This window comes from Odocoileus virginianus, chromosome 2 (genome assembly GCF_023699985.2).
Source record: "Odocoileus virginianus isolate 20LAN1187 ecotype Illinois chromosome 2, Ovbor_1.2, whole genome shotgun sequence".
NCBI classification, from domain to species: domain Eukaryota; kingdom Metazoa; phylum Chordata; class Mammalia; order Artiodactyla; family Cervidae; genus Odocoileus; species Odocoileus virginianus.
Window position 1 is genome coordinate 93,725,354 of NC_069675.1, and position 12,295 is coordinate 93,737,648.

General features: G+C 54.2%; 1 protein-coding gene across 1 annotated transcript; it reads left to right on the top strand.

Moving 5' to 3' along the window:
- The first annotated feature begins 1,235 nt into the window (after positions 1-1,235).
- Positions 1,236-6,282, top strand: CDK9 (cyclin dependent kinase 9). The gene is made up of 7 exons (XM_020874924.2): positions 1,236-2,028; positions 2,511-2,592; positions 3,396-3,486; positions 3,840-4,006; positions 4,121-4,292; positions 4,456-4,604; positions 5,343-6,282. Exons 1-7 carry the CDS (start codon positions 1,571-1,573, stop codon positions 5,706-5,708), a joined length of 1,485 nt encoding a protein of 494 aa, XP_020730583.2. The 5' UTR covers positions 1,236-1,570; the 3' UTR covers positions 5,709-6,282.
- Positions 6,283-12,295: the final 6,013 nt, after the last annotated feature.

Here is a 12,295-nt window from a genome sequence, read left to right on the forward strand (position 1 = left end):
GAGCACAGCCCTGAAGGCAAGGGGCTCTGGGGTGTAGGAAACAGTGTGGCCACAGCCTAGGTGGGGAGATGGAAAGTGCCTCAAATGTCACAATTTGGTTTTTCCTGATGATAGTGGAGAGAAATACATACAGACACCACTGCAGAATGATCTGATGGCTGCTGGGAGGGGGACAGATGGAGGGGACAGACTGGGGAGGACAGGTCTTAGGATCCATTGGTAGAAGACTGGGGTGGGGGTGCAGATTGAAGAGGGGTGGAGAGGAGGTCTGAAGAGGGCTGGTTGTTAAGGGCTGGAGGGAGATACAGGAGGCTCCTTGAGCCAGAAGGTATCAGAAAGCTGCTGGGGAAGAAGGGCCAGGGTAGGAGAAGCAGGCATAGGATCAGAGGAGGAGATGGTGAATGGTGGTGGGCTTGGTAACCTGGCATAAGGACAGCAGGCCTCAAACAGCACCACTTGCTATATTGCTGGACAGACTGTAAATAGTCTGAATCAAGAGAATCCTCTTCGGATTCAGATAGACAAGGTTCGAGTTCCAGTTTTATTACTGTGTGACCTTGAGCAAATGACCTCACCTCTCCAAGCCTCAATGTGCTCTTCTGTAAAATTGGTTAGTGATCCTGACTATGGGGCGATGGATTCAGGATTCGGCAGGAATGCCCAGCAGTTCCTGAGCACACAAGAGGGGCCGACGAAATGCCGGCTACCTTTCTGACTACTAACCGGGGGGCGACCAGTTAGGGAGCAGCTTGGCGGGAACCAAGGTCCTGTGGGTCTCATCTCTGTATCCCAGAGAACGGGGTGGGGGTCCAGGACTGGAAGGCCCAGGCGTTGCTGGCTCACCACCTTCAATGTAGCTGCGCCCCCTGGCGGCTGTCGCTTGCCATATCAACGGCGGGTCGGCGGGGGCCCGGGGAGGCGGCGGTGGGGGCCCGTTCTCCCCTCCCCGGACCCGAGGCCGCTCCCTCGGCGCCTCTAGTCTTCGCCTGCGTAGAGTGGGGTGTGGGGGGCGGGTAGGGAAACCCCGAGCCGGGGAGGAAGGGACTCCCCGCTGCGGCTGGCATGTGCGGGTAAACTGAGGCACGCGGCAAGTCGCGCCCCGAAGCCAGGTGTTGAGCGCGGGGCCCCACCTCCGAAGGCGGAGGAGGGGCCGCGGGCGGTGACGCGCCGAGGGCGGCGGGCGGGCGGGAGGCAGGCGGCGGCGGCGGCAGGTGCGGCCGCGGAGGGTGGAAAGGAGGAGGGAGGGGGCGGGAGGAGGGGGAGGGGAGGGCGAGGCCCGGGCACCTCCCCCTTTATAACGCGCCCCCTCCCGGGCTCTCGGGCCGCCTCCTCATCGGCTGTTTCCGTTTTGCCCCCTCGCCCGGCCGCCCCGGGCCCGGGCCCGGCCAGGGAGCCCCCAGGCCGCGGCTCGGGGGGCCGCCCCCCATCCCCCCCGCGCCCGGCGCCCAGCGCAGCCCGGCGGAGGCGGCGCCGTCGGAGGAGGAGGAGGAGCAGGGCACTGCGGCTGGCCCCGGATCGGGCGCCAGAGCGGCAGCGGCTTCGGCAGCGGCGGCGGCGGCGGCCCGAGCCGATGCAGCGGGACGCACCACCTCGAGCCCCAGCCCCGGCGCCCCGACTCCCCGCGCCCCCGATTGGGGCCGCCGCCAGCGCCGGCGGCGGCGGAGGCGGGGGCAGCGGCGGTGGCGGAGGCGCCTCTGCAGCTTCGGCTCCTCCTGGCCTCCCGGGAACTACAAGTCCCAGGGGGCCTGGCGCCGGGCGGCGGGCGGAAGAGGCGGGGTCGGCGCCTCGAGGCCGGAAGTGGCCGTGGAGGCGGAAGTGGCGCGGCCGCGGAGGGGCCTGGAGCACGGCGGCGGGACCCGGAGCGGGAGCGGCGGCAGCGGCGGCGGCGGTGGTGGCAGGAGGTGGCGGCGGCGGCGGCGGCGCACTGGAGTCAGCCATGGCAAAGCAGTACGACTCGGTGGAGTGCCCTTTTTGTGATGAGGTGACCAAATATGAGAAGCTCGCTAAAATCGGCCAAGGCACCTTCGGGTAAGGCTGGCCCCCCCACCCCCACCCCCAGGGACCGGGAGCCTCCTGATCCTGCACCCCTTCGGGCCGACGTCGGGACGCCCAGACCCGGGCCCGGTTGGTCGGGAAGCCACTTAGACGCAGACTTATCCCCTGGTCTCGCTAGGCCGCACCGCCACCCCGCCGGGGCCTGAAGGAGTCGGCCGGCGGGGAGGAGCCTTAGGCCCTTGATGGGGGGGCAGGGAGGGGTTGCAGAGAGGAGCCTGTGAGTGGAGCGGGATCTCTCCGCGAAACGCCCGGGTGAGGCGCAAGGAGCAGAGGGAAGGAGGTTGAGACTCGAGAAGGGACGGGAGTCACCGCGTGGTGGGGTAGCCGAGTGCCCTGGGGGACCCGGCCCAGCCCCGCCCGGGATTCCCTTTCCGGCTCTCCTCTGGTGGGGGAGGGGCGGGCCCTGCGGAAACGGCCTCTAAGAGCCCTCTTGGGTCCCCCCTCTCCGCCTGCAGGGAGGTGTTTAAGGCAAAGCACCGCAAGACCGGCCAAAAGGTGGCCCTGAAGAAGGTACTGATGGAGAACGAGAAAGAGGGGGTGAGTATGGGGTGGGGTGGAGTGGGCAGGTCGGCCAGCTCCCTTGGGCGTGAGGTTGCGTTTCCACCTTTCTGCTTTTGAGACTCTCAACGTAATAGATTCAGATTAGGTGTTTGGAAATTTCCATATTACAGGAAGTTTGACTTCCCAGTTCAGTCTTTGAATTCAGATGTCTTAGAGCTTTTGATACTTCGTTCTTAGGTGAATATGGTTGATGCCAGGAGGGGGAGCCTATGCTTGCACCCAGTGCCCCTGGGGTTTTGAAGTTAGGAAGTCTTTAAACACTTTTTCCTTGCAGTTTAATTTCGTTGAATGCAAAAAATATATATATAAAATAATGATAATAATTGCATGCAGTGGTTTTAAAAAGGTGATTGGTGTTCAGTTGAAAAGCAACAGTCTGTCCTGCCACACACGTGTGTTCTGGTCCAGCTTTCCACAGACTCGCTACTTTAATTATATATTGGTTAACTGTCAAACAGGCTAAACGCAGGCATAGGGCTAAAATTTACAAGGTTGAAGAAACTGCAGAGCGTCTGATGACTGGTTACAGAACCTTTGTGTGAAGTATCACTGTTGCAATTCATTCATTAAATTATTTTGATTCATTTCATTCAGTTCTTTATGAGGGGTACAGAGTTACTCCCATTTTACATATGTGGCATCTGAGACAACTAATTTCAGAGCTGTGCATTTACTCTGTCTCCCAACCTTTGACCCTTCGTGTGGACCCCATGGCCAGTTCCTGGGTCTGTAGTGTGCTCACCCACTTTTGACTTCCTCCTGTCTTTTCTCCCACCCAGTTCCCCATTACAGCATTGCGGGAGATCAAGATCCTCCAGCTTCTAAAACACGAGAATGTGGTCAACTTGATTGAGATCTGTCGAACCAAAGGTAAGTTGTTTGGATCATGTCCCGATTTTCAGATGGAGAAACTGAGGCTTTGTTTGTGGAATTGAAACTGGACACATTTACACTGCCTCTTCTTAACCCAGACATTCCAACTGTGACTGCTTTCTCTGGTCCTTTCATCGGAGCAGGTGCTTCCCCAGGGCCTGCCACAGCACCCGGCCCAGAGAAGGCACTCAGAAAATATTTTACCTATGAAGGAGTTGGTACCCGGATATCCGGGTGGCCATGGGTTGAGGGGGTTGGGAGCTAGTTTGGGGGAAACGAGCTGCATATGAGGTTTCTTGATTTTTTTTTTCTTGCCTCCCCCTCTCTCCTCCTCATTCTTCCTGCCTCAGCTTCCCCCTATAATCGCTGCAAAGGCAGTATATACCTGGTGTTTGATTTCTGCGAGCATGATCTTGCCGGGCTGCTGAGCAACGTCTTAGTCAAGTTCACACTATCTGAGATCAAGAGGGTCATGCAGATGTTGCTTAACGGCCTCTACTACATCCACAGGAACAAGGTGGGGGCTGGAGTGGGGGAGGAGAGAGCAAGGCTTGGGCTGGCCTTTGCGCTCACTTCGGGGTGGGCATAGCTAAGGGACCCCTGGGAACCCTCCGCCTTGTGCCTCCTGCAGATCCTGCACCGGGACATGAAGGCGGCTAACGTGCTCATCACCCGCGATGGGGTTCTGAAGCTGGCGGACTTTGGGCTGGCCCGGGCCTTCAGCCTGGCCAAGAACAGCCAGCCCAACCGCTACACCAACCGTGTGGTGACCCTCTGGTACCGGCCCCCAGAGCTGTTGCTCGGTGAGGACTCTCCCGAGCTGGCAGAGGGGAGCAGGGGCTGGGCGCTCAGCTCAGTCTCAGCACCCCAGCTGCCAGGGCTTCTTGAGCCACCGGCCCCAGGGGCGTGGCCTCTCCGGAGGCCGTGGGGCTCAGGGGGCCCTCCCTGGTGTGCTCTTGTTCCCAGGGGAGCGGGACTACGGCCCCCCCATTGATCTGTGGGGCGCTGGGTGCATCATGGCGGAGATGTGGACCCACAGCCCCATCATGCAGGGCAACACGGAGCAGCACCAGCTCGCCCTCATCAGCCAGCTCTGCGGCTCCATCACCCCTGAGGTGCGTCACAGCCTGCCTCCTGGAGGGCCCCCAGGCCACACACAGCCGAGGGGGGTGGGGGAGGAGGGGGGCACAGAATGGAGTTGAAGCCCTGACCTGGACAGGTGGCTGTGGAGGGTCAGGGTCTGCTGTTTAGAGCCATGGAGACGTCAGGTCTCGGCCGCATCCCCAGTTACTGGGGTTTTCCGGCGGGGCATCTTGAGCGCCTCACCTCAGCTGCTCTGTGCCATGAGACATCTGTGGTTCTGTCAGGCTTGGCACACGTGTCCCAGGTGATTCATGTCAAATGGTACTCCATGCCCGTGTCCCGTCTGTGGTCACTGCTGCTTTGACTGCAAAGGGCTCTGAACTGCCCTCTGGGGTGGTCTGCAAGCATCTGAGCAAGTTGTACATATTTACTTATTTATTTTTGGCTGCCCTGGATCTTCATTGCTGCGCCTGGGCTTTCTCTAGTTGCAGTGCGGGGAGCTTCTCTTGCTCCGGAGCACTGACTTTAGACCCGGGCTTCAGTCATTGTGGCGCACGGGCTTCGTTGCTCCATGGTATGTGGAATCTTGCCAGACCAGGGATCAAACCCATGTGCCCTGCATCGGCAGGCAGCTCTTAACCATCGGATCACCAGGGAAGTCCTGAACCAGAGACATGTCCGGTCACTGAATACGTACTTGACCAGTGGACCAGCCACATACCCCGCTGGACTAACTCTTATCCTCTTTCCACGCCTCCCCCCTGCCCCAGGTGTGGCCAAATGTGGACAAGTACGAGCTGTTTGAGAAAGTGGAGCTGGTCAAGGGCCAGAAGCGGAAGGTGAAGGACAGGCTGAAGGCCTACGTGCGAGACCCCTACGCGCTGGACCTCATTGACAAGCTGCTGGTGCTGGATCCCGCCCAGCGCATCGACAGCGACGACGCCCTCAACCATGACTTCTTCTGGTCCGACCCCATGCCCTCGGACCTCAAGGGCATGCTGTCCACCCACCTGACATCCATGTTCGAGTACCTGGCACCTCCACGCCGGAAGGGCAGCCAGATCACCCAGCAGTCTACCAACCAGAGCCGGAATCCCGCCACCACCAACCAGACGGAGTTTGAGCGCGTCTTCTGAGGGCCGGCTGCTGTTGCTTCTCATTAGGGCCGTGGTTTTGGTTTTTTTTCTTCTGCTCTGTGACTTGCACTGTGGAGATTATGGGGCATGTGAGTTTTTCCTCTAGCGCATATCTTATTTAATCTGCACCCTGGGCATCGGGCACCAGCTGAGCAGACTGGAGTAAAACTTTGGCGGAGAGTCCAGGAAGGCACCTGAGCTGCCTCGCCTTGTTCCCTGGCTTTGGCAGTGATGCCCAGAGGGTCTCCCTTTACCTTAGGACAGGACTGGGGTGGGGGGAAAGGTATGCCCCACCGGTGACTCTGAGAGACCCCAGCATGTTGGGAAGAGGGGACTGGTCCCTCACCCACTCCGGCCCTCCCTGTGGGATGAGAAACTTCTGTGGGGCACAGAACCAGCCTCAGGAATGGGAACGGGCTGCTCTCAGCCTAGCCCTCAGAACCTCTGGGGCTGACAGAAGCTCTTGGTTTCTTCAATAGGACAGTTTTATCGTGTTGATTTTGTTCGATTGTTCAGAGACATTCCTGGGTACAGGCTGGTCAGTTACAATTAAAGTTGACTCTTTTTCAGTAAACGGCTGTGTGCTGTGTTCTGTGTTCAGACCGCCAGCTCTTAACCCTGTAGCTGACCACTGAGATTGGATTTGTCAGGACGTGGTACTTCCTTTGTCCCAGCTCATGTCCCCTGACATACCTTCAGGGGACTTCTGTCTCTCGTTTATTTCTCTTGAGTACCCAAGCGGCAAGTAACATGATGCTCCCTTATTCTCCTCTCCACTCAGTGTCAGAGAAAGCAGGGAGACATGAGAAAAGGGACCCAGTCTGCTGAGGAGGAAACGGGGGGACCTTCTCTGAGCCACATCTGCAGCGGTAACCCAGTGGGGCAGAGTCTGCCTTGGCTGACAGACTTGTTCAGACTTGACTTACAAACACAGGAGGCTGGAAAGGCTTCTAGCCAGTGGAATGACAACAGATCTGTAACCGGCAGGAGTTCTCGGGCTGCTGACCAGAGAGCGGCAAGAGAGGAAATGACCAGAAGAGCTGAAGGGTCTCCAGGGCCTTGTGGATGTGGCAGTAGCTTGAGTTAGGGTGGCAAGCGGGCAGGAGAACAGGGAGCAGTTAGCAGAAGCTTGGGTCATGCGGGCTCAGAGCTGGGACACTCAGAGGAACAGCACATTCTGGGGAATACCTTTGATACATTTCCTGTGAGTCTGAAATCTGAAATAGGCACAGGTGAAGCACATTCTACATTTTGTCCAGTGAAGGCCTCTTAAAGGGGACCTGGGAAAAAAAGGTTGGCAAAACTTTTTGCCTGAACTGTCCTTTGCTGGTAGGTATTAACCTGGGTCACAGCTTCACAAAAGGCAAGTGAAAGGAAAAAAATAAAAAATCATGACTAGCCTATTCGATTCTTGGGGCTGCCAAACACAGAATAACCAACTTTCTCTGTTCAGGAGGTGAAAAGTCTGAAATCTGGAGTTATCATCGGCAAGGTTGGTTCCTTCCGGAGGCTTAGGGAGGATCTATTCTAGCCCCAAGCCTAGGAAGCCTTCAGAGAGCTCTGTACAGAGAGGAGCACAATCTGGCGATTTAAAAAAATATCCAAGTTTTTTTTTTTTTTTTTTAATTTTTTGATGGCACTGCATGGTAGTCAGGATCTTAGGTCCCTGACCAGGGATAGAACTCATGCCCCATTGGAGTGGGAACACAGCCTTAACCGCTGGACCACCAGGGAATTCTCGCAATCTGACTTAAAACAGTGGAAAACATGGGGCTTCCCTGGTGGCTCAATGGTGATGAATCTGCCTGCCGATGCAGGAGACGCAGGTTCAATCCCTGATGCGGGAAGATCCCATACGCCGTGGAGCAACTATTGTGCCTGTTTTCCCGAGTGCGGGAGCCACAACTGCTAAGCCCATGTGCCCTAGAGCCTGCGCTCTGAAACAAGCCATTGCAGTGAAAAGACCTTGCTCTGCAACTAGAAATTACATTGCAACTAGAGAGGAGCCCAGCAGCAACAAAGACCCAGCACACCAAAAATAAAATTATTTTTAAAAAACAACAGAATGGAGTTTCCTCAGAAAACTAAAAGTAGAATTACCATATGATCCGGCAATCACTCCTGGGCATATATCCAGATGAAATTATAATTCAAAAAGACATGCACTCCTATGTTCAAAGGCCAAGACATGGAAACAACCTGATGTCCAGCAACAGATAATGAATAAAGAAGATGTGGTACATGTACAATGAAATACTAGTCAGCCATAAGGAGATCCAACCAGTCCATCTAAGGAAATCAGTCCTGAATATTCATTGGAAGGACTGCTGCTGAAGCTGAAGCTCCAATACTTTGGCCACCTGACGTTAAGAACTGACTCATTGGGAAAGACCCTGGTGCTGGGAAAGATTGGAGGCAGAAGGAGAAGGGGACAACAGGAGATGAGATGGTTGGATGGCATCACCAACTCGACGGACATGAGTTTGAGCAAGCTCCGGGAGTTGGTGATAGAGAAGCCTGGCGTGCTACAGTCTATGGGGTCGCAAAGAGGCACAACTGAGCAACTAAACTGAACTGACAAAACAGAAAATAATGCCATTTTCTGCAACAGGGATGCAACTAGAGAATATCATACTAAGTCAAGTCAGACAAATACCACATGTGGAACCTAAAAGATGACACTAATGAACTTACCTATGGAACAGGAATGGAATCTGGGTGGTAGAGAGTTGACTAGTGGTTGCCAAGAGGGAGAGTGGTTGGAGAGAGTTGGATTGGGAGTTTGGGATTAACAGATGCAAACTAGTATATGTAGAATGGATAAACAAAAAATCCTACTATATAGCACAGGAAACAACATTCAATTTCCTCCGATAAGCCATAACAGAAAAGAATACGAAAAAGAACGTATATACATGTATAACTGAGTCACTTTCCTGTATAGCAGTAATTAATACAACACTGTAATTCAACTATGGGCTTCCCTGGTGGCACTAGTGGTAAAGAACCCACCTGCCAATGCAGGAGACTCGGGTTCAATCCCTGGGTCAGGATGTAAGAGACTTGGGTTAAATCCATGGGTCAGGAAGATCCCCTGGAGGAGGGCTTGGCAGCCCACTCTAGTATTCTTGCCTGGAAAATCCCATGAACAGATGAGCCTGAATGAAACCTCTCAAGGGTTGGAACAGAACTGGACATATAAACTTTCTGCTACTCCCAAAACGAAGAGGGCTGCAGTGTCCAGGCTGAGATGGCAGGTATACATCTGGTGTCTAGTTCAGGGCCCCCCAAAGTCTAGACACACACAAAATTTGGGAGTTGTCAGTTCTCGCAGTTGGTTTTTAAAGTCCCATCACGGGAAGAGCGGAGAAGAGACAAGGCCCACTGGGACACTCCAGGGTTCAGTGTCATCAGGGACTTGAGGACAACAGACGAAGTAAGAAGAGACCAGAGGGGGCTTCCCTGACGGCTCAGCAGAAGAGAACCCACCTGCAGGAGACACTGGCGCAATCCCTGATCCAGGAAGATCCCACATGCCTTGCAGCAACTTAGCCCGTGTGACACAACCATTAACCTCTGCTCTAGAGCCCGAGAGCTGCAAGTGCTGAACCCAGGTGCTGTGACTAGTGAAGCCCTCACACCCTACAGCCAGTGTTCCCCAACAAGAGAAGTCACCCCTCAATGAGACGCCCTAGCACTGCAACTAGAAAGTAGCTCCTGATCACCAAAACTAGAGGGAAGCCCACCCAGCAACGAAGACCCAGCATAGCCCAAAATAAATAACTGTATAAAAGAGTTACTCTTTAAAAAAAATCAGAGACCATAGGGGACTTGCCTGACAGTCAAGTGACTGAGACTTCACTTTCCAATGCAGAGGGTGCAGGTTCGATCCCTGGTTGGGGATCTAAGATCCCACATGCTTCGTGGCCAAAAAAAAAACAAAACATAAAAACAAACAAAAAACAGGAGCAGGAGTTCCTTGGTGGTGCAGTGGATAAGAATCTGCCTGCCAATGTAGGGGACAAGGGTTCGATCCCTGGTTCTCGAAGATTCTGCATGGAGCACAGCAACGAATCCCCTGTGCCACAACTGCTGAGCCAGTGCCGCAATTACTGAGCCCACGTGCTGCCACTACCAAAGCCTGAGCGCCTAGAGCCTGTGCTTGTCGACAAGAGAAGACTTTGCAATGAGAAGCCCGTACACCACAGTGGAGAGTAGCCCCACTTGCTGCAACTAGAAAAAGCCCAGACAAAGCAATGAAGGCCCGGTGCAACCAAAAAAAAAAAAAAAGAAGAAGCAATACTGTTATAAATTCAATAAAGACTTAAGATCCTGCAAATTGGGAAGCATGGCCAAAAGAAGAGAGAGAGGGAGACTAAGAAGAGTGGGATCCAGGAGCTAAAGAGAGAGGGTGTTTTTTTGAGACATAGGATCAATCACTTAGACAAGTGCTGCTAATAGGCCCAGGAAATGGGGGTGAAGACTGACCATCAGGTTTAGCCACGCTGACCTCAGTGGTGACCTTGGCAAGAGCCACTGGATGGATTGTTTCAGATGAAACCCCTCTGGGAGCAGTAGGATCCCTGGAGAACAGGAGGAGAGAACCAGAGAAGAAGTAGAACAATCTACTGTAGGAGGGTCAGGGAAGGAGCTAGTCTTGCATATGTGTGATTGGGATGGGAACAAGCACATCATAGAATGCACAGCAGGAGAGGATACCTGTTAATTCTTGTCCTGTACACAGAAGAGCCACGTGGCCTAGTGTACTGTGACCACACCAGGGCTGTAACCTCAAAGATCATGCCCCTACCCTGTTCTCTGCCACCTCTGCCTGATTCGTCCATGATGTTCAGGGCAACTTTGCTTGTGGAAAAGCACGAGCCCCCATCAGCTTCAGTAAGTTAGAGCAGCACTCCCCCAGGGAGAGCACACATCCAATCCCTGACTCACAGGCCTGTGTCCAGGATCTAGAGCAGGGCCCTGTGACAGGATGCTGGGCAGCCACGCAAAAGGACAAGAAGTATATGCACTGTGACAGGAAGACATTTCAAAGACAACAGGTAGAAAGAGCAGGTTACAAAATACTGGGTTTGCCAGAAAGTTCATGGTTTTACCATGAGATTGTATGGAAAAACTCAAATGAACTTATTGGCCAACCCAGTATCTCCTGCTTCCACTCTTCTGTAGGGAAAATGGAAGCAATCACACTAAAACATTACCCATGTTTATTTGGGGTGGTTCTGTCCTTTAGGTGGCGCTAATGGTAAAGAACCTACTTTCCAATGCAGGAGACATAAGAGATGCAGGTTCAGTCCCTGGGTTGGGAAGATCTCCTGGGAGGGCATGGCAACCCACTCCAATATTATTTCCTGGAGAATCCCATGGACAGAGGAGCCTGGTGGGCTACAGTCCATGGGGTTGCCAAGAGTCAGACAAGACTGAGTGACTGAGTTCGCAGCACTGTCCTTTATGCTTCTCTCTGTTTTCTCATATTTCCTGAATTAATGTTTTTACTCACACAATTAAACCATATTTTAAAAACAACCAGGGCTTCTCTGTGGTCCAGCGGTTAAGAATCTGCCTTGCAATGCAAGGTACATGGGTTCCATCCCTGGTCCAGATGCCTTGGAGCAACTAAGCCCGAGCACCATAACTAGTGAGCCCTCACGTGCCCAGAGCCCAGGCTCCACAACAAGAGAAGCAAGCATGTTGCGAAGCCCTCATACTGCAACAAAGAGTAGCCCCCACTTGCAACTAGAGTGCAACAACGAAGACCCACCACAGTTTAAAAAAAAAAATCTAAAGTTAAAAAAAATAAAATAAAAACAACCAAGTGAAAGTCACTCAGTTGTGTCTGACTCTTTGTGACCCCATGGATTATACAGTCCATGGAATTCTCTAGGCCAGAATACTGGAGTGGGTAGCCTTTCCCTTCTCCAGGGGATCTTCCTAACCTAGGGATCGAACCCAGGTCTCCCGCTTCGCAGGTGGATTCTAAACAACCGAAAACAACCAAAATAGGTTCTAAACCCTGGAGCTTCTGGCTCCTCTCTCTCCCCACCCTTCATCTCCCCATAGAACACCCCAGAGAGGAGGCTGGGATGGAGCCGGCAGGTGTGAGTCTAATCCTGTTTATCCTTGAACCCTGGGGTGATGTGAGTGTCATCCTCACCTGTGAAGGGAGGTGTGTAGCCAGGAATGAGCACTCTCAGAGGGCAGGGCCTCGTGGGGGGCATCACCTGAGGCAGCCTGGCACCCAGGGGTCTCCCAAACATTAGAGCGAGTCAGCCAGCGGTCTGTCAGATGACTGGAGAGGCCGCGGAAATGGGAAAGGCCTTCACCAGCTCATTTGACCGGGCCCTCGATGTCACCCTGTAGGCCGAGGACTGGGTCTGTGTCCTGGCATCTTTCTGATCAAATGATTTGGTGACTTAGCCCTCCCCCCAGCAGGCCTGGACGCCTTAGGTCAAGGGCAGCCCTGTGGCCTCTCCCTCCTCGCCAGGGATCCCAGCCGGGCAGGGCCAGGGCAAACAACCTTAACGGTAAGGGGAGGTGGGCTGTGATAAGAGACGGCAGATAAAACCAGC

Coding starts and splice junctions, on each gene's coding strand:
- CDK9 (XM_020874924.2), top strand. CDS start 1,571: ATGCAGCGGGACGCACCACCTCGAGCCCCAGCCCCGGCGCCCCGACTC. Junction 2,593..3,395: donor TGGAGAACGAGAAAGAGGGG/GTGAGTATGGGG, acceptor TCTCCCACCCAG/TTCCCCATTACAGCATTGCG. Junction 4,293..4,455: donor GCCCCCAGAGCTGTTGCTCG/GTGAGGACTCTC, acceptor TCTTGTTCCCAG/GGGAGCGGGACTACGGCCCC.